Below are 22743 nucleotides of genomic sequence, written 5' to 3'. Positions count from 1 at the left end.
TAAAGTGGAAGGGATCGAGACTGAGACTGAAGGCATAGAAATACCCGGAATGTATTCATAATAGGTACTCAAAGTTTGTTAATTGAGTTACATAGAATGGATAGGAGAAGTGGATTCAGAACTTGCTTAGCTAACAGAATTTAATTGACCTTTTGACTGATTAGATGTAGGAGAACACAAGAAGAACCCAGCTAAGCCCCTGATTTCAGTTTTGTTTGGCTAACAATGAGCAGTGGGGGATACAAGACCAGACTTCATAGGAAGAGGTAAGAAGTGGAAAGGAAGATTTGGAAGTCATTAGCACAGAAGTGGGAGTTCTTTGAAACTAGAGGAAGTTCAGCATGAACGGAATTAGTAAAAAGGCTTAAGGCCAAAATGGAGTTCTAGGAAACATTCAAGTATCAGAGGGTTTACCTATTTTTATTGCCCCTTAGAAGAGATATTGACATGATGAGAGGTTCTCAAAGATCTTCCTGACCTAAACGTTCATTCAAAATGTTCCTGGGGACCTTAATTGTACAGGTTTCATTCATGAACATTAGGTGATAAGTCAGTATTCTTTTTTTCCCTTTCAATTTTGATAAGTTAGTATTTTTAAGGGACCATATTTATGTTATATACATTCTGCCTTTACTCCCTGTTTTTATCTTCACTCTATGGCAAAAGTAATTTTTGGCTTCTGAAAAGCTGCTTATGACTGTTTTACTAAGGGAATTAATACAAACAAATAATTTATACTCTCGGCATTATTCATATTTTAAAGTAATGCTTGATAAATAATAATAAGTAATGCTTGATCAGTAACAATTTTATTTTTTTTAATTTATTTTTATTGGAGCATAATTGCTTACAATGTTGTATTAGTTTCTGCTGTACAACAATGTGAATCAGCTGTATGTTTACATATATCCCCTCACTCTTTAGCCTCCTTCCAACCCCAGTTCACTCCATCCCACCGCTCTAGATCATCACAGAGTACCAGACTGAGCTCCCTGTGCTATACCGCAGCTTCCCATATGTATGCTATAATAAGTATCAGAAAGCAGTAGAGGTATTGCTATTTGCAAGAACATAGATGGACCTAGAGAATATTATACTTAGTGACGTGAGTCAGAAATAAATACTGTATTGTTGTTATTGTTCAGTCACTAAGTCATGTCCAACTCTTTCCAGCCCCATGTACTGCAGCACACCAGGCCTCCCTGTATGAAAAGTGAAAGTGTTAGTTGCTCAGTTGTATCCAACTCTTTGAGACCCCATGCACTGTAGCCCACCAGGCTCCCCTGCCATGGAAGTTTCCAGGCAAGAATACCGGAGTGGTTGCCATTTCCTTCTTCAATCACTTATATATGGGATTCTAAAAAGAATACAAATGAATCTACATACAAATCAGAAACAGACTCACAGATATTAAAAAAACAAGTTTATGGTTACCAAAAGGAGGAGGCAGGGAGAGGAACAAATTAGGAATATGGGTTTAACAGATTCAAACTCCTGTGTGTAAAATGGATAAACAACATGCATTTACTATATGGCATGGGAAATTATATTCAATATCATATAACCTATAGTAGAATATAATCAGAAAAAATAACTGAATCACTATGCTTTACGCCTGAAACTAACCCAATATTGTAAACCAACTATTACTTCAATTTAAAAGAAAGAAAATGCTGGAAAAAAGTGGTCATCACATCTTTTTATAACATGCTTTTTAAAAAACAAGTTTGTGTGAAGTACCTAAATGTGCTCTTCTTCTGTAGATTATGGACAAGTTAAAGAGAAACCTCAGCAGTTATTTATTGCTGAAGAATCTAGCTGACATATTTGGAAAATAATTTGAAAAGCTAGTAGATTGTGTGCGTGCTGTGCCAGAAGCCTTGAGCTCTCTTTTGCATTCTATAATTTATATGTTGTCCCAGCATGAGGTTATTTTCATGATTTTGCTTTTAAATTATGCATATTAGAGTGAAATGTACTGATATAAATATAGACGTGACCTATAAAGGTTTCTTCTTTTTCCAGCATTTAACCTTTTCAAGACCTCTCTGTTCTCCAAACCACCCTTGTCATAGGTGAATGACAGAGCTTTTCTGTGCTGGAGTGTGTGCTTTTCTGTCCACACATGCACAGTACATACTTGTATTATGTATGTGTGGACATGTTAGAGTAGCTGTTACAATGTTTTTGTAATAAAGTATTACATAGTGTCCACTGATACCTAAAGAAGTAAATGTATTTACTGAGAGCTTGACCATAAGTGTAATTGGATATAAGTTCAGAAGTGTTAACATGGATCCGTTTTTATGCAAAGAAAATTAAAAGATTGTCTCATGCGTACATGGCCTGAGTTGTTGTTCTAGTAAAGACCTAGTCTCAGATGTCTGTTGTTTTGTCTTTTGCAGATGCTCTGCACATGTTGGACAGGTATCTTTAACGTAGTGAGACAGATTTCCCCAGTAAGTTTAAGTGATTTGTTCAAGCCCAAAGTAAACTTGTTAATTAGTACACGGATGTCTCAGTGAGACAGATTTCCCCAGTAAGTTTAAATGATCTGTTCAAGCCCAAAGTAAGCCTGTTAATTAGTACATGAAGTAAACTTGTTAATTAGTACATGGTTTCTTCAGCAGTACCTCAGCATCAGGACCAGGAACCTATGGCAGACAATCTGGTGCTGCTCTTGACCAGCTGAAAGTACTGAACACTGATCTGAGTTAGAAACTGCATCTGTCCTGTCTTCAGGAACCATCACCAGAGCATGGAAGAGAAAAAAAACAAATCCTAAGATTATGTTGTACAAGTGCATGAAAGCATAGTTTCTTCTCACATTTCTATATCTTTCTCCTAAGTTTTCCCTGGTCCACAGTCTTTTTTTTTTTTTTTTCCCTCTTAACATCTGAACTCACTATACCAAGATTTTAATAACCCCTACTCCTTAATATGGAGAAGGCAATGGCACCCCACTCCAGTACTCTTGCCTGGAAAATCCCATGGGTGGAGGAGCCTGGTAGGCTGCAGTCCATGGGGTCGCTAAGAGTCGGATACGACTGAGCGACTTCACTTTTACTTTTCCCTTTCATGCATTGGAGAAGGAAATGGCAACCCACTCCAGTGTTCTTGCTTGGAGAATCCCAGGGATGGGGAAGCCTGGTGGGCTGCCGTCTATGGGGTCGCACAGAGTCGGACATGACTGAAGTGACTTAGCAACTCCTTAATAAGTAACCAGAAGTGTTCCCCATACCTCCCAGCAAACATTAGTTTATCATTTAGTTACTCATATTTGTTACTTTTATCTAGCAAATATTAGTTTATTATTTAGTTTATTAGTTTGTATGTCATTTTTCTTTCTTGAAATCTCCCCCTAAGAAAGACTCAGAGACCAAGACCAAAATTTACAGCCACCAGCATTTGATAATAGGGATGGGACCTCAAGGTGGACTATGGGGAGAGAAACCTAAATCCCCAACCACAGAGAATGGTTGAATAACACATACCATCTTCACATGTTTCATACCCTGTAACTGTTCCTATTATTTGATGATATGGGAAACTGCTCACAACATACTATTAAGTAAAAAAAAGTAAATGTATTATGTGAAATGCCCCCCAAAATACATCCTTCTTTCTCCTTCCCCAGAAATAAGACTGGAAGAATACACCTCAAAAAATCAAAAGTGTTTCTATTGGGGTGGTTAGATTTCAGTTCACTTTTATTTTTGTACACAACAGTGTTTTTCAAATTGTCTATGATAAACTATTTGGCATACCTCATATGAAAAGCAATGGAAGGAACATTGTCTAAGTATATGTTGTTTATCAGTAGTGATTTGATTAAAAAAAAACTTTGAAAAACTGCAAGTTGCTTAGATTCAGAAACTGATCTCCTAAACTGGCGTGACTTGGTTTGGACCAGATGGTGGCCAGATGTGGGTCACAGGAGGAGTTGAACAGATTCTGAGTGTTCTTGAGTACTTTGGTTTTAATGTAGCAGATAAATAAGAGCTCGAAAAGGGATGTGTGTCTATTAGTTGCTCAGTCATGTCCGACTCTTTGTGACCTCATGGACTACAGCGCGCCAGGCTCCTCTGTTCATGGGGTTTTCCTGACAAGAATACTGGAGTGGGTTCCCATTTCCTTCTCCAGGGGATCTTCCTGACCAGAGATTGAACCTGGGTCTCCTGCATTGCAGGCAGATTCTTTACCATCTGAGCTACCAGGGAAGCCCCCAAAAATGATAGGTGATGTTTAATAAGAAGGAAAGGAGGCTTGCTGCAGAAAATCAGAGTGAAATTTATGGTTGTTAAGCAAGAGACCTGGATCATTTAAATGTTATTTACTTTTCCAAAATGCTTTGATGACCTGAGACCAGTGTGCATTTCCAGTAGAAAGGCTCATAGAAGAATAAGTATTTTGTGACTATTGACAAATACTTAAGAGTATTTGACTTTATCAGATAACTTATATTTTTAAATACATTTAAAATAACAAGAATGGAATTATAATCTTTAGCAACTTTTTTCTAATTAGGACCCAGTTTATGGAAAAGGAAAACTTGGAGAAATCCAGGGCCTTATTTTGGGAATGTTGGATACCTTTAACTATGAACAGGTAAGCTACTTTCTATTTCTAAGCCCATTCTAAGGTAGAAAGAAGCTATTCTTTTCTCTTTGCACCTATACTTTTCTTTAGAAATTACCATCTGTTTAGTGCAAGTTTGAAAGATTGAAGTGTATGACTTTCTAATTTTAAAATTTCTCTTGACCTTAATTAATTTATATTTTGTATACATATACACATATATTCTGGAATGTGTAATTGCAGCTTTTGAATTTATTTTACTCTTTTGATTCATGGGCGGTGGGACATATATCTTGTTTTCCAAATGAAAAATATAAGAAACTTTCTTGAAAATAATGGAATATAAAGGTATAACTCAAAAAAGGGAGGGTCAGCATGAGTATAGAAAAATTGAAGAATAAAATTAGTGTTCTTTTAAACATTCTGAAACAGTTAATCACCAGTAACCAGAAATGGTCATTCAGTTCAGTTCAGTCGCTCAGTCATGTCCCACTCTTTGTGACCCCATGAATTGCAGCACGCCAGGCCTCCCTGTCCATCACCAACTCCCGGAGTTTACTCCGGTTTACTCAGACTCTCGTCCATCAAGTCGGTGATGCCATCCAGCCATCTCATCCTCTGTTGTCCCCTTCTCCTCCTGCCCCCAATCCCTCCGAGCACCAGGGTCTTTTCCAGTGAGTCAACTCTTCACATGAGGTGGCCAAAGTATTCGAGTTTCAGCTTTAGCATCAGTCCTTCCAGTGAACACCCAGGACTGATCTCCTTTAGAATGGACTGGTTGGATCTCCTTGCAGTCCAAGGGACTCTCAAGAGTCTTCTCCAACACCACAGTTCAAAAGCATCAATTCTTCGGCGCTCAGCTGTCTTCACAGTCCAACTCTCACATCCATACATGACTGCTGGAAAAACCATAGCCTTGACTAGACGGACCTTTGTTGGCAAAGTAATGTCTCTGCTTTTGAATATGCTATCTAGGTTGGTCAAAACTTTCCTTCCAAGGAGTAAGCACCTTTTAATTTCATGGCTGCAGTCCCCATTTGCAGTGATTTTGGAGCCCCCAAAAATAAAGTCTGACACTGTTTCCACTGTTTCCCCATCTATTTCCCATGAGGTGATGGGACCAGATGCCATGATCTTCGTTTTCTGAATATTGAGTTTTAAGCCAACTTTTTCACTCTCCACTTTCACTTTCATCAAGAGGCTTTTGAGTTCCTCTTCACTTTCGGTCATAAGGGTCGTGTCATCTGCATATCTGAGGTTATTGATATTTCTCCCGGCAATCTTGATTCCAGCTTGTGTTTCTTCCAGCCCAGCGTTTCTCATGATGTACTCTGCACATAGGTTAAGTAAGCAAGGTGACAATATACAGCCTTGATGTACTCCTTTTCGTATTTGGAACCAGTCTGTTGTTCCATGTCCAGTTCTAACTGTTGCTTCCTGACCTGCATATAGGTTTCTCAAGAGGCAAGTCAGGTGGTCTGGTATTCCCATCTCTTTCAGAATTTTCCACAGTTTCTTGTGATCCACACAGTCAAAGGCTTTGACATAGTCAATCAAGCAGAAATAGATGTTTTTCTGGAACTCTCTTGCTTTTTCCATGATCCAGCGGATATTTCTTCCCTTAACCTGAAACTGCCTGTGGCATTAATTCTCAGTAAGAGCCAGCTTAGTGTACAAATTTTTCTTCATGTACTTCAAAGTGACTCATGAAGCCACCAAGGAAAAGTGCCATTTAGACATGTTAGATACAATGCTTTTTTAATAGAAGAAAAAGAAAGAAATTGAGTGACAGAGCTTTTCTTAGGGTGTTGTAAGAACTGCAGTTTTGTTAAGTAAGCATAGTGCAAGGAAGGTGATCCCCCTTCAGGCACAGAGTCCGGGATGGCAAAAGGAAGCTGAATGCAAAACTGAAAGTTTTTACAAACTTTGGAAGAGGAAGAAAAGATGGAGTTGATTGGAAAGAATTAAAATAGACCATTAGAACAAAAAATTCTGCATTATAGATAAAGTTTAAGGACAAGACTGTGTAGCAAGGAGGATGGACAGTATATCTTCCCCTTTGGGACTGACAGAAAAGAACCCAACTGCACATCAAAATGATATATCTGAATGTTGAGAATTAGATGTAGTAAGGAAAAGAAATGGTATGGACCTAACGGAAGCAGAAGATATTAAGAAGAGGTGGCAAGAATACACAGAAGAACTGTACAAAAAAGATCTTCATGACCAAGATAATCACGATGGTGTAATCACTCACCTACAGCCAGACATCCTGGAATGTGAAGTCAAGTGGGCCTTAGAAAGCATCAAAGCTACGAACAAAGCTAGTGGAGGTGATGGAATTCCAGTTGAGCTATTTCAAATCCTGAAAGATGATGCTGTGAAAGTGCTGCACTCAATATGCCAGCAAATTTGGAAAACTCAGCAGTGGCCACAGGACTGGAAAAGGTCAGTTTTCATTCCAATCCCAAAGAAAGGCAATGCCAAAGAATGCTCAAACTACTGCACAATTGCACTCATCTCACACACTAGTAAAGTAATGCTCAAAATTCTCCAAGCCAGGCTTCAGCAATATGTGAACCGTGAACTTCCAGATGTTCAAGCTGGTTTTAGAAAAGGCAGAGGAACCAGAGATCAAATTGCCAACATCCGCCGGATCATGGAAAAAGCAAGAGAGTTCCAGAAAAACATCTATTTCTGCTTGATTGACTATGCCAAAGCCTTTGACTGTGTGGATCACAATAAACTGTGGACAATTCTGAAAGAGATGGGAATACCAGACCACCTGACCTGCCTCTTGAGAAACCTATATGCAGGTCAGGAAGCAACAGTTAGAACTGGACATGGAACAATAGACTGTTCCAAATAGGAAAAGGAGTACGTCAAGGCTGTATACTGTCATGCTGCTTATTTAACTGATATGCAGAGTACATCATGAGAAACGCTGGGCTGGAAGAAGCACAAGCTGGAATCAAGATTGCCGGGAGAAATATCAATAACCTCAGATATGCAGATGACACGACCCTTATGACAGAAAGTGAAGAAGAACTAAAAAGCCTCTTGATGAAAGTGAAAGTGGAGAGTGAAAAAGTTGGCTTAAAGCTCAACATTCAGAAAACGAAGATCATGGCATCTGGTCCCATCACCTCATGGGAAATAGATGGGAAAACAGTGGAAACAGTGTCAGACTTTGTTTTTGGGGGGCTCCAAAACCATTGCAGATGGTGACTGCAGCCATGAAATTAAAAGACTCTTACTCCTTGGAAGGAAAGTTTTGACCAACCTAGATAGCATATTCAAAAGCAGAGACATTACTTTGCCAACAAAGGTCCGTCTAGTCAAGGCTATGGTTTTTCCTGTGGTCATGTATGGATGTGAGAGTTGGACTGTGAAGACAGCTGAGCGCCAAAGAATTGATGCTTTTGAACTGTGGTGTTGGAGAAGACTCTTGAGAGTCCCCTGGACTGCAAGGAGATCCAGCCAGTCCATTCTGAAGGAGATCAGCCCTGGGATTTCTTTGGAAGGAATGATGCTAAAGCTGAAATTCCAGTACTTTGGCCACCTCATGTGAAGAGTTGACTCATTGGAAAAGACTCTGATGCTGGGAGGGATTGGGGGCAGGAGGAGAAGGGGATGACAGAGGATGAGATGGCTGGATGGCATCACCGAGTTGATGAATGTGAGTTTGAGTGAACTCCAGGAGTCGGTGATGGACAGGGAGGCCTGGCGTGCTGCAATTCATGGGTTGCAAAGAGTCGGACACGACTGAGCGACTGAACTGAACTGAACTGAAGGAAACAATACTTTCCAAATATAGGGAACCTTAAATGACATAATGTAATAGCTGTGAAATATATTTGTGTGACTTAATGACAGATGTCACAGTCTTGAGTAGATTCAAATGGCTTTTAAGTGCTGATTGGAAAATGTGATCTCTTGCCCAAGGGAGATGAAAAATGAGTAATGACCATTAGTTTTTCCAGTGAAAAGTTAATGTGGTATATTGCTGTGGATACAGTTTCTGTTTAAAAAATCAGAGTATTTTTTAACAATTTGTTAGAACTTTGAGCAATTCAAAGAGAGCTTATTATATGAGTGTTAATAAATAAGTAGCTTTGGGTTAATCCGGTCATCTGAAAAGTACCGAATTAAGCCACAATGATGGCAGAGCACTCATTTCTTCATAGTAACTAGTGACAGCCTTTTAATAATTATTTTGAGACTCTTGATGTAGTACTTATCAGTACTTGTACATTGAAGTTAACCAGTAAAGTCTGAGGTGCTTTGGTGTTTATTTGATCGATTTTATGCCTTTGTAGTATATTCCAATTCAGCTGTGGTTGAAAATGAAACAAGTGCAATTCTCCACTCATCCCCTCTGTCTCTCACTTTATAAACAACTTTTTGTTGATTTCTTTTTATTTTTGTCATTCATAGACCCTGCTGGAAACGACAACTAGCCTTCTAAACCAAGATCTCCATTGGTCATTATGTAACCTGAGAGCTTCAGTTACCAGAGGACTGAATCCCAAGCAGGATTACTGCTCTATTTGTTTGCAGCAGTACAAGAGACGCCAAGAAATGGCTGATGAAATTATTGTCTTTAGGTAAGAGAGGGAAGGAAATGTAGTACATATGAGTGTGTACATGTATTGCCAGGCAGGAGCACATGTAGACACACAGCCCCAGTCCGCCATTCTGGCAGTGAACAAAACAAGGCAGAGTTCCTGTTCTTATAGATCTTATATTCTGCATAGGGATCAGGGGGAAAGAGTATTAGAGTGGTCAGGTCACAAATAAATACAGGCAATGAGAGCTATGGAGAGAAATAACACACAGGGTAAGGGGATGGGAAAAAGTGTTCAGGGTGAGAATGCTATTTTAAGATACCATAATGAGGAAAAACATGTCTAAGAAAGTGACATTTGCGCAGAATGAGAGTGGTAGGAGTGAAGGTTAGGAATATATTTTAAGAGAAGAGCTAACTTGCTGATGTGAAGTGACAGGCAAAAACATCTTAAGCTCAAGCTACTGAATGAATGTGGTACTGTCCTCTAAAATAAGAAGGAACAGGCATGAGGACCTGGGGAAATCAAGAGTTTTGTCTTGGAGATGTTAGGTTTGAGATGCCTTTTAAACATTTAAGTAGGAATGTCAGGTAGATAGCTATTCTAGTCAGAGATATGTCCTGGAAATATAAATTTAGAAATCATCAGCATGTAAATGATATTTAAAGCCACAATGCAAAGAGAGAAGAAGTCTAGTGCAAAAGTAGAAGGTTTGATCTCAGGAGGAAACAGCTCATCCAGAATGTACAGATAGAGGCAGTGTAAGATGGACTCTAGAGCCAGGCTTTAAACCTTGAGTTCAAACCTTTACTCTTCCACTTCCTAGCTATTCCAGTGAAGTTGCTCAGTCATGTCCAACTCTTTGCGACCCCATGGACTGTAGCCTACCAGGCTCCTCCATTCATGGAATTTTCCAGGCAAGAGTACTACTGGAGTGGGTTGCCATTTCCTTCTCCTAGCTATTAGACTTTGACAAATCATTTCATCTCTTTACATCTTAGTTTGTTTATTTGTAAAGAGGGATAATAATGGTACCTACTTGCTAAGAGTTTTTGTGAAGATTAAATGAGATAATTTACATAAGACACTTAAAACCGTACTGACATACAGTAAGCACTGTATAAGTGTTAGCTTCTGTTTTTACAGATAAAGATTGGTAGATTTGGTGATTAGAAGGGAAAGTATTTCTTATCACATAAAGAGCCCATTCATTCAACAACTATTTATCAAGCATATTATATGTCAGGTACTGTTAGAAGGGATAGAGTACCAGATGAACAAAACAAAGGTTTTGCTCTCAGAGTTTACACTCTAGTGAAAGAGATAGACAAGTGAAATGCCAGATAGTAAATAACAGGGGGGGGGAAAAAGCATGTTAAATGAGATGTAGAGTGTCTGTGGGGGAAGATGTTTTATGAAAAGTGGTCAGGGAGAACACCACTGTTAAGATGATTATGGGCAGGTAGTTAAAAATGAATTAATTAATAAAAATATAATAATTACCCTGAGTAATTATGGTATAGAAGAGAGAGAACCCTGGGAACTAGTAATTTGTGAAGAGTTGTTAGGGAAACTTAAGTGACATTTGAGCAGAGACTTAAGGGAAGTTTCCATGCAATATGGGGTAGAGTGCTCCAGACAGAGGATCAGCAAGTGCAGAAACCATGAGGCAGGTGCTTGGCATACTTCTCTGGAAGTGAGTGAGCAGGCCAGCATTGCCTGAGCAGAGTGAAGGGAAAATGATAAGAGATGACTTCAGCAGCCAAATCATGTAGGAACTAAATCATTATGAAGAATTAAACTCTTACTCTGAGATGAAAAGCCAATGGATGGTTTTGAGGATAGGGTTGACACAATATAATTTATGTATTGAGGATCACTTTGACTGCTGTGGTGAGAACAGACCGCAGAAGATCAAGGGTGAAAGTGGAATGACCATTTAGGCTAATCCAAGTGAGAGATATCCAGTAGCATATTGGGCACCTACTGACCTAGGGAGTTCCTCTTTCAGTATCCTATCATTTTGCCTTTTCATACTGTTCATGGGGTTCTCAAGGCAAGAATACTGAAGAGGAACTAAAAAGCCTCTTGATAAAAGTGAAAGTGGAGAGTGAAAAAGTTGGCTTAAAGCTCAACATTCAGAAAACGAAGATCATGGCATCTGGTCCCATCACTTCATGGGAAATAGATGGAGAAACAGTGGAAACAGTGTCAGACTTTATTTTTGGGGGCTCCAAAATCACTGCAGATAGTGACTGCAGCCATGAAATTAAAAGACGCTTACTCCTTGGAAGGAAAGTTTTGACCAACCTAGATAGCATATTGAAAAGCAGAGACATTACTTTGCCAACAAAGGTCCGTCTAGTCAAGGCTATGGTTTTTCCAGCGGTCATGTATGGATGTGAGAGTTGGACTGTGAAGAAAGCTGAGCGCCGAAGAATTGATGCTTTGAACTGTGGTGTTGGAGAAGACTCTTGAGAGTCCCCTGGACTGCAAGGAGATCCAGCCAGTCCATTCTGAAGGAGATCAGCCCTGGGATTTCTTTGGAAGGAATGATGCTAAAGCTGAAACTCCAGTACTTTGGCCACCTCATGCAAAGAGTTGACTCATTGGAAAAGACTCTGATGCTGGGAGGGATTGGGAGCAGGAGGAGAAGGGGACGACAGAGGATGAGATGGCTGGATGGCATCACCGACTCAATGGACGTGAGTCTGAGTGAACTCCAGGAGTTGGTGATGGACAGGGAGGCCTGGCATGCTGCGATTCATGGAGTCGCAAAGAGTCGGACACGACTGAGCGACTGAACTGAACTGAACTGAAGTGAGAGATGGCCCAAGATGATTGTAATGAAGTAAGCAGTGATGGGGTTCTGTATATATTCTGAAGAATAGCTGACAAGATCTGTTTATAGATTGTATATGAGGTATGAAAGAAGGAATAGTTTTCGGCCTGAGAAACTGGAAGGCTCTAGTTACTATTTAAAGGCTGGATGAGAGTGTGCATTGAGGGTGGGGTTTGGTTGAAATCAAAAGTTTGGTTTGGGGCATGTTATATATATGGGGGAGGATAGAGAAAAGGAAGATTTTAAAGACTATCGAAGAGAGAAAAGTACTGACTTCTGAGGTGGTCCAACGTTTCAGGTTGGAGAAATGAGAAGGAATCAGTGAAGATGACTTAGAATTACGCTCAACACTTACTTCTGGAAGTTTTATTTGGTAGCTTAATGTAATTAACAGGGAATTTCTTTGTAGTAATGATGTTAGAATTTACTGTATAGTAGTAACGTTTTTGTGAATGCTTATAAATCAAATCATGACTCTTAAATTTGATGAGAAATACCACTCATGTCACTATCAAATGACTTATATAATTATTATTTTCCCCAGTTGACGTTGTTCAAACTGTCTAAAAATGTTTCATAGTCTGAGAAGTGAGCAGAAGTTCAACTCACCCCTGGGTGGTTTGTAGTCAGAGAACTGTGATGCTGTTGTACTCACAACTGAAGTGTACAAATACATGAGTCTGGCTGTGTACCAGACAGCAAAAGAGACACTGATGTATAGAACAGTCTTTTGGACTCTGTGGGAGAGGGAGAGGGTGGGAGGATTTGGGAGAATGGCATTGAAATACGTATAATATCATATATGGAACGAGTCGCCAGTCCAGGTTCAATGCACGATACTGGATGCTTGGGGCTGGTGCACTGGGACGACCCAGAGGGATGGTATGGGGAGGGAGGAGGGAGGAGGGTTCAGGATGGGGAACACATGTATACCTGTGGCCGATTCATTTTGATATTTGGCAAAACCAATACAATATTGTAAAGTTTAAAAATAAAATAAAATGAAAAATAAAAAAAAAAAGAGAGGAGAGCAACAAGTAAATCTCTTTTCTTATTTCTTAACCTATATACCCACCAGTGCATTTCAGCTTACTGGAAATAATTATCACTTTTAAATACTGTCTAATACAACTTAGGTTTATGATTTTATGATAATGAAAAGTGTCAATTGGTTACCTTCATTTTGCAGCTGTGGCCATTTATATCACTCGTTCTGTCTGCAAAGCAAAGAGTGCACCATAGAAATTGAAGGGCAAACAAGATGGACGTGCTACAAATGCAGCTCAAGTAACAAAGCAGGAAAGTTGAGTGAAAATTCATCTGAAGTTAAAAAGGGAAGGATAACCCCATCACAGGTAAAACTTGTTTTCATGTCAAGGTGGTGAAGGAAATGGCAACCCATGCCAGTATTCTTGCCTGGAGAATTCCATGGACAGAGGAGCCTGGCAGGATACAGTCCATGGGGTTGCCAAGAGTAGGACACGACTGAGTGACTGTCACTCTCACTCATGCAGATAGTCTTTTCTTAACAGTGTCTTTTAGACCTGGCCTCATTTTTTTTCAGGTCTTTTCAGGCCTCAGCAAATTTACTTAGTCTTCTGTTTCCTGCACTTTCCTCCATGCTGCCCTATCCTGTAGTTGATGTTAACATCACTTAGTGAAATGTTGGACCCATTGCTTTTTTCTCTCTGTTTTTGGCTTGAGAAACTGGAAGTCTGTAGTTGCGATTTATTTAGATGTGGAAGGTTAGAAGGGAGCATGCATTGGAGATGGGAGTATAGAGAAAAGAAAGGCTATAAAGATTATCGAAGATAGAAGGATTGACTTCTGAGGTGATCCAACATTTCAGATTGGAGAAATGAAGAGGAATCAAAGATGATTTAGAATTATGTTTAAATCATCTAACTAATGTTAAATCAATTAAGCTTTCAATATTAAGTCAGAAGATAACCCAGGGAAAAAACTCTGACCTAGCTTCTCCCAGATAATAGTTCAGAGTTTCTGCACTCCTGTGGTAGCCACTAGTATCCATATTCATCCACTAAATACAGAACCATGTGCCAGACACCATGTTAAATGCTAGAACAAGACATTTGTCTTACGGACTTTGTATGACAACGAAATTATAAACAGATTTCCAGTAAGTGTTCTCCAGTTCTTTCTGACACCAGTTACATGGTGTTTTTTCTATATTCAGTTCTGACACCAACCCTGTCAGTTCTCTGGGTTCCAACTGTATGCCCAGTAATGCCATTCAGTTCTCACACCGACCACCAGAAATTAGTGTCAGACTTTATACATTTAAGGGTCCATTCCCAAGAGACTGTCCTTACTTCAGACACCAGTTACAAATGGGGTACCAGATTACATACTGTTCTATCTGACTTGACAAATTTAGGGGTCCCTATGACCCACTCCCCCAGGTTTAATAATTCAGTAGGACAACTCACAGAACTTGGGAACATGCTTTATGTTTACCTGTTTATTATAAAGGATAGTCAGGAATAGCCATATGAAAGAGATGCAAAGGGCAAGGTAAGGGGGTGCCCAGAGCTTCCATGCCGTATCTTGGCATACCACCTTCCCAGTTATCGGTGTGCTCACCAACCCGGAAACTCCTTGAACCTCAACATTTAGGGGTTTTTATTGGAAGTTTCATTACCTAACCATGATTGATTAAATCACTGGCCATTAGTGCTTAGACTCAATATCTAGCCCCTCTCCCCTCCTCCTATATGGGGATGGGGGAAGGATGGGGAAGGAAGAACTGAAAGTTCCAAATCTCTAGTCATGGTTTGATCTTTCTGATGACCGGCTGCCATCCTGAAACTATGTAGGGGTCCCCAAGTACCAGTCATCTCATTAGCATTCAGAAGGCACTCTATCACTCAGGAGAGTCTGAGAGTTTTAGGAACTATGTGATAGGAACCAGGGACAAAGACTGAATGATATTTTTTATTATACCACAAGTATTTACAGATGAACTGTGCTATAAAAGTAGATAATGAGCAGGGCTGATCTAGACATGAGATGTCATGGAAGATTTCTTCAAAGTGTTAATAAGTTAGCTGCCCCCGAAGCAAAAAAAGAAGATAGAGTTTAAGCACAAGGATAGGCAGGAGGAGAAATATTCCAGGCACAGGGAACAGTATATAGAATAAACAAAGCACCTCTGCAGGAACTAGACACTGAGTATGATTGGATCCAGAGGGTGAAAGAATGGTATTATATGAAATTAGTAAGTAAACAGGGACCATACTAATTATTTTTATGTTTGTGCTAAAGAAACAAGACATTGAAGGGCTTTAAAGAAGAATATATGATCAAAATAGTATTTTTTTTTTTTTTAAGAATAGTGCTTTTAAAAGAACTGCAGTACAGAAAATGAATTGAAAGGAAAATAAGAATAGGTATATGTAGGGAGACCCAAGAATATTGAAATTATTTTGTGGAAAGAAATAGTAACTTGTACTAGAATGGTGGAAGTTGGGATGGAGAAGAGAGCCATATGTGAGATGTGTTTGAGATGAGTACAAACATCAAAATAATTAATATGGTCCCTGCCTACCTCGCTAGCTTCATCTCATACCGCTCTTTCACCTTCTAGATGCAGTTATGCTCAACTTTTAATTCTGTATTCTTTTCTGCTTTACAACAGGTAACCTATATTTGAGAGGTAGAATTAATAGGACTTGGTGATAATTAAATTGGTTGGTGAGGAAGGGAAGACAGAAGAGTCAAAGATGGTACCCAGATTTCTTATTTGAACCACCAAATGGGTGGTGATACCATTTACTGAGATAGAAAGCAATAAATAAAGAACATACCTGAGGGTAAGACAGAGAATTCATTGTTGGAGTTAGAGATGTCTGCTAGATATACAGATGAAGACATTCAATATGTTTCTGGATTGAAAATTTATTAGTCATCCAGTGCTTCCTTGTTCGCACTGGAAAGGAAAATCAGGAAAGGAAAGGAAAATCAGGTCCTGTGATTTCTAGCATCTTTCCAAGCTGAATTCAAATGCAGCTGTGGGAACCTTTATTTATGTAGACACCTAAGGCTTTGCATTTCAGTGCACTTCAGTTTTTTTCCCTCTTTCAGGTATATTCTGTTCATAAACAGATTGTGACTGAATGCATATTATCAATTAAATTTTTTTTCTTTCTTCCTAGATAGTCCCCAGAGGCTAAAATATGCCTTTTTTTCCTTTTTAAAAAAATAGTTATGTATGCAATTATATATTTTAATACATAACTTACAAACAGTAAATTCACTTCTGCAAGTTTTGACAACCTCCTTTACAATCAAGACATAGAGCAATATTACCACATCCCTCAAAAGTCCCCCATAGCTCTTTGTAGTCAACCTCTCTTTTCACCCTCCAACCCCTGGCAACCACTGATCCATTGGGAGTTATTTAATACTAGGTGAGATAAAGATTAAAGTTCTTTCTTTTGAATGAAGGTATCCATTGAATTGCCTTTGTACCTTAATCAAAAACCAGTTGACCTTGTATATGTAGGTTTATTTCTAGACTTTCTATTCTGTTCCATTGATCTATATATCTGTCCTTGCTCCAAGACTGTGTCTTTATAATAAATCTGGATCAGGTTGTGTGAGGCCTTCAAGTTTGTTCTTCTTTCTAACATTTGGCTATTCTACTTGCTTTTCCATATAAATTAAAAAATCACCATGTCAATTTCTCCCCAAAATATTCATGCTGGGATTTTATTAGGATTGTGTTGACTATATAGATAAATTGGGGGAGAGTTGACATCTTAATGATATTGAGTCCAATCCATTAACATGGTATAGCTCCAATTTATTTAAATTTTCCTTGATTTATTTCATCAATGTTTTGTAGTTTTTGGCATATAAATCTGGCATATGTTTTATAAGGTTCATTTCTAAGTATTTAATGACTTGATATTACATATTTTACTGTTTTATATTTCAATTTCTAATTATTCATTGCTAAAATATAGAAATACAATTTATTTTTGCATATTGACTTTGTATCTAGTGACCAGTGGCCTTACTAAGCTTACTTATGAGTACTTTTTTGTATATTTTTTGGTATTATCTACATAATCATATCAAATGCATATTTGTTTGTTTCCAGTGTTATTTCTTTTTCTTGCCCTATTGCATTGGCCTCTAGTACACAATTGAATAACAATGGTGAGAATAGACATCCCTGTCTTGTTACTGATTGTAGTGGAAAGTATTCATTTTTCATTATTCAATATAATGTTAACTGTAGGCTTTTGGTATGTAACCTTTGTACCATGTTTAAGATGTTCCTTTTTACTCCATGTTCTGTTGAGAATTTGTTCCAAGAATGGATGTTGAATTTTGAAGACATTTGTACTACATTGGTTGCCGTGTTCCCATATCCGCACACCCCGCACAAGAAAGTAATATGTTTCATTGACTTCCTCTTGCCTGCTCTCAGAACATTGAGAGAAGGGAAATTATTTTGAAATTGGATCTGTATGTCAAAGGAAGCTTCATTTCTGAGGCTATCCTATTCTGCAGGGCAGAGGAAATGAGTTCAACTTTTTCATTTCTTTAGGAAACTCCAGTGGGATTCCTGATCGTCCTCTTGAAAATCTGTTTGATGCTTCCTAATTAATAAAGGAAAATAGAAGGAGAACTATTTTAGATTCCTTATATTTTCTAGCTGTCTCCTTTGGTTTTCTTAGTAAGATTTTGTAAAAGAATCTAGTGGGTTGGTAATGGAAGGAAACAGAAGATGAAATTTATCAAATATATGCTTTAGATATGAATATGATAATCTTCACAACAACTTTAGCTGAAGTAGCTCAGAGAAGGAGGACCAGTATTTGAAATCAAGTTTTTAAAATCATCATCACTCTGTTTTCCTTCTTCCTAACTGTTCTATTTTTAGTATTCTGACTTTATTGAAATCTGGTAAAGGTTATTTTTGAAGTTCAGTTTAGTTGCTTAGTCGTGTCTGACTATTTGCAACCCCATGGAACACAGGATGCCAGGCTTCCCTGTCCATCCCCAACTCCCAGAGCGTACGCAGTCAGACTTGTGTCCATCAAGTCGGTGATGCCATCCAACCATCTCATCCTTTGTCGTCCCCTTCTCCTTACACCTTCAATACTTCCCAGCATCAGGGTATTTTCCGATGAGTCTGTTCTTCACATCAGGTGGCCAAAGGATTGGAATTGCGCTTCAGCATCAGTCCTTCCAATGAATTGATTTCCTTTAGGATTGACTAGTTGGATCTTCTTGCAGTCCATGGGACCCTCAAGAGTCTTCTCCAACAACACAGTTCAAAAGCATCAATTCTTCAGTGCTCAGCTTTCTTTATAGTCCAACTCTCACATCCATACATGACTACTGGAAAAACCATAGCTTTGATTGGATGGACCTTTGTTGGCAAAGTAATGCCTCTGCTTTTTAATATGCTATCTAGGTTGGTCATAGCTTTTCTTCCAAGGAGCAAGCGTCTTTTAATTTCATGGCTGCAGTCACCATCTGCAGTGATTTTGGAGCTCCCAAAAATAAAGTCTCTCACTGTTTCCATTGTTTCCCTTTCTATTTGCCATAAAGTGATGGGACCAGATGCCATGATCTTAGTTTTATGAATGTTGAGTTTTAAGCCAACTTTTTCACTCTCCTCTTTCACTTTCATCAAGAGTCTCTTTAGTTCTTCTTCACTTTCTGCCATAAGGGTGGTGTCATCTGCATATCTGAGGTTATTGATAATTCTCCTGGCAGTCTTGATATTCCACCTTATGCTTCATGTGGCCTGGCATTTCGCATGATGTACTCTGCATATAAGTTAAATAAGTAGGCTAACAATATACAGCCTTGACCTACTCCTTTCCCGATTTGGAACCAGTCTGTTCTTCCGTGTTTGGTTCTACCTGTTGCTTGTTGATCTGCATACAGATTTCTCAGGAGGTAGGTGAAGTGGTGTGATATTCCCATCACTTTAAGAATTTTCCACAGTTTGTTGTGCTCCACACAGTCAAAGGCTTTGGCGTAGTCAATAAAGCAGAAATAGATGTCCTTCTGGAACTCGCTTGCTTTTTTGATGATCCAACAAATGTTGGCAATTTGATCTCTGGTTCCTCTGCCTTTTCTGAATCCAGCTTGAACATCTGGAAGTTCATGGTTCATGTATTGCTGAAGCCTGGCTTGGAGAATTTTGAGCATTACTTTGCTAGCGTGTGAGATGAGTGCAATTGTGTGGTAGTTTGGACATTCTTTGGCATTGCCTTTCTTTTTTAAAGTACAATGATACTATGTTGACTGTGCTAACTTGAGATTTCTTACCATTGTATGAACCATTCACATTTTTAATTGTAAGAAAATTTTAAATGAAGATACTAATTCTATACATGATGGTTTTTATTAAGCTTAATTTCATGAGAGTTCTACTTGGCTCTTTCTAATTTCCTTCAAAAATCTGTCAACCTTGGTTATTAAGTTCCTAATCTGCGCATGGAGAGAAACAGAGGTGTGTGTCCCAGTGACTCCAAAATCAAGCTGAGACTGCCAGTCAGCTTCCACCTGTTGCTTTCTGTCCTCAGTAAATAACTGAATACATTTGAAACTTTTCACTGCCTTTATAATATGATCCTTCTGTCAAATAGCTTTTTATTTCATCCTTTTCCAAGACTTGAGATGATTGACTTGTTACTTCTTCAGTTACTGACTCTTATTCAACAGGATACAAGTGACACTCAGACCTGTGGTTTTCTTGGATAAAATCTTTTTTCTTGCCTCTTTCATTTGTGTTTTTCACAACTGATCAATATATATCAGCCATAACTCTGACATGTCAATTTTCTCCCAACAGTTCTACACAGGCATGATTAGATTTATTCTCCCAGAAAGTCTGCTTTCCTCTACAACAAGTTTTTTATTCTTTGCCAGGAAATGTAACAGAAATGACTCAGATTTCTTTCTTTCTTCCCTTATTATCACTCCCTCTCCCCTTAGGTTTACAGTAGGTCAATCAGGATATAGGTCCAAAGAATAGACCTTGCAAGTTGAATTTTCTGTTTTGTATTCTCTATATATAACTCACAGATAAAATACGTTTGAGAAACTAATTTCAACTGAAATACTCATCCTGCTTTTATCTTAGATTATTCTTTTATTAAATTTAGAGTAGCAAATAACCACCTTTATTGGCACTGATTAGCATTAGAAGAAATTAACTTACTATTATTCATTTTAAAAATAATAATTCTTGGCCAGCAGTCAGCTTAATATCAATTCAAAGAAATATAATGAAAAATTTACTAGATTTTAGTTTTAACATTAATTAACAGGGCAGAAAGTGAAGAGGAACTAAAAAGCCTCTTGATGAAAGTGAAAGTGGAGAGTGAAAAAGTTGGCTTAAAGCGCAACATTCAGAAAACGAAGATCATGGCATCCGGTCCCATCACTTCATGGGAAATAGATGGGGAAACAGTGGAAACAGTGTCAGATTTTATTTTTCTGGGCTCCAACATCACTGCAGATGGTGACTGCAGCCATGAAATTAAAAGACTCTTACTCCTTGGAAGGAAAGTTATGACCAACCTAGATAGCATATTCAAAAGCAGAGACATTACTTTACAACAAACGTCCATCTAGTCAAGGCTATGGTTTTTCCTGTGGTCATGTATGGATGTGAGAGTTGGACTGTGAAGAAAGCTGAGCACCAAAGAATTGATGCTTTTGAACTGGGTTGTTGGAGAAGACTCTTGAAGAGTCCCTTGGACTGCAAGGAGATCCAACCAGTCCATTCTGAAGGAGATCAGCCCTGGGATTTCTTTGGAAGGAATGATGCTAAAGCTGAAACTCCAGTACTTTGGCCACCTCATGTGAAGAGTTGACTCATTGGAAAAGACTCTGATGCTGGGAGGGATTGGGGGCAAGAGGAGAAGGGGACGACAGAGGATGAGATGGCTGGATAGCATCACTGACTTGATGGACGTGAGTCTGAGTGAACTCCGGGAGTTGGTGATGGACAGGGAGGCCTGATGTGCTGCAATTCATGGGGTCGCAAAGAGTCGGACACGATTGAGCGACTAAACTGAACTGAACTGAAAGCTCTTGAGAGCTGGCAATAAGCTAACACATTATTATGTGCCGGAAATATTCCAATTGTTATTTCTCTTAAAACTTAAAAAACTGAGAGCACACATGAAAAAGAAAGCTACAGGCCAATGTCACTGATGAACATACATGCAAAAATCCTCAACAAAATTTTAGCAAACAGAATTCAGCAACACATCAAAAAGCTTACACACCATGATCAAGTAGGGTTTATTCCAGGGATGCAAGAATTCCTCAATATATGCAAATAAGTCAATATGATGCACCATATTAACAAATTGAAAGATTAAAAGCCATATGATAATCTCAATAGATGCAGGAAAAGCCTTTGACAAAATTCAGCACCCATTTATGATTAAAACTCTTTAAAAAATGGGCATATAAGGAACCTACCTCAACATAGTAAAGGCCATATATGACAAGCCTAGAGCAAACATTATTTTCAGTGGTGAAAAACTGAAAGCATTCCCCCTAAGATCAGGAACAAGACAAGGGTGTCCACTTTCACCACTGTTATTCAATATAGTTCTGGAAGTCCTAGCTTCAGCAATCAAAGAAGAAAAAGAAATAAACGGAATCCAGATCAGAAAAGAAGAAGAAAAGCTCTCACTGTTTGCAGATGACATGATACTGAACATAGAAAGCACTAAAGATAGTATCCAAAATTACTAGAGCTAATCAGTGAATTTAGCAAAGTTTCAGGATACAGAATCAATACACAGAAATCACTTGCATTTCTATATACTAGCAATGAAAAATCAGAGAAATTAGGGAATCAGTCCCATTCACCATTGCAACAAAACGAATTAAATATCTAGTAATAAATGTACCTAAGGAGACAAAAGAATGGTACACAGAAAATTATGACACTGATGAAAGAAATCAAAGATGACATAAACAGATGGAAAGATATTCCATATTCCTGGGTAGGAAGAATCAATATTGTGAAAATGACTATACTACCAAATGCAATCTACAGATTCAGTGCAATCCCTATCAAATCACCAATGGCATTTTTCACAGAACTAGAACAAAAAATTTCACAATTCATATGGAAACACAAAAGACCCTGAATAACCAAAGCAGTCTTGAGATGGAAGAGTGGAGCTGGAGGAATCAACCTTCCTGATTTCAGATTATACTACAAAGCTACAGTCATCAAGACAGTATGGTCTAGATGGAACAACCAGAAATAAACCCATGCACCTATGGGTACCTTATTTTGACAAAGAAGGCAAGAATATACAATGGTGCAAAGACAGCCACTTCAATAAATGGTGCTGGAAAAACTAGACCCAACTACATGTAAAAGAATGAAATTAGAACACTTCCTAACACCATACACAAAGAGAGACTCAAAACGGATTAAAGACCTAACTATAAGACCAGAAACTATAAAACTCATAGAGGAAAACATAGGCAGAACGCTCGAGGACATAAAGCAAGATCCTCTATGACCCACCTCCTACAGTAATGGAAATAAAACAAAAGTAAACAAGTGGGACCTGATTAAACTTAAAAGCTTTTTCACAGCAAAGGAAACTACAAACAAGGTGAAAAGACAACCCTCAGAATGGGAGAAAATAATAACAAATGAAACAACTGACAAAGGATTAATTTCCAAAATATACAAGCAGCTCATACAACTCAATGTCAGGAAAA

General features: G+C 38.5%; 1 protein-coding gene across 19 annotated transcripts in view; it reads left to right on the top strand.

Moving 5' to 3' along the window:
* Positions 1 to 22743, top strand: part of VPS8 (VPS8 subunit of CORVET complex) — a 303545-nt gene that overhangs the window by 216111 nt on the left and 64691 nt on the right. For 18 of the 19 annotated variants that reach the window (XR_008710494.1, XR_008710495.1, XM_055568849.1 and 15 more), the window contains 3 exons: positions 4528 to 4608; positions 9016 to 9185; positions 13178 to 13343. Coding sequence is in view for 17 of the 19 variants with exons in the window: in XM_055568849.1 (XP_055424824.1) it covers positions 4528 to 4608; positions 9016 to 9185; positions 13178 to 13343 (417 nt within the window). In the remaining 2 variants the exon portion in view is untranslated. Of the gene's footprint in view, positions 1 to 4527; positions 4609 to 9015; positions 9186 to 13177; positions 13344 to 17566; positions 17642 to 22743 lie in introns of those variants that run through there. The other variant, XM_055568853.1, reaches the window with a different exon arrangement.

Source organism: Bubalus kerabau, chromosome 2 (assembly GCF_029407905.1).
Source record: "Bubalus kerabau isolate K-KA32 ecotype Philippines breed swamp buffalo chromosome 2, PCC_UOA_SB_1v2, whole genome shotgun sequence".
NCBI classification, from domain to species: domain Eukaryota; kingdom Metazoa; phylum Chordata; class Mammalia; order Artiodactyla; family Bovidae; genus Bubalus; species Bubalus kerabau.
Note: the sequence above shows the minus strand (reverse complement) of the source record. Positions and strands in the feature narration are given on the sequence as shown.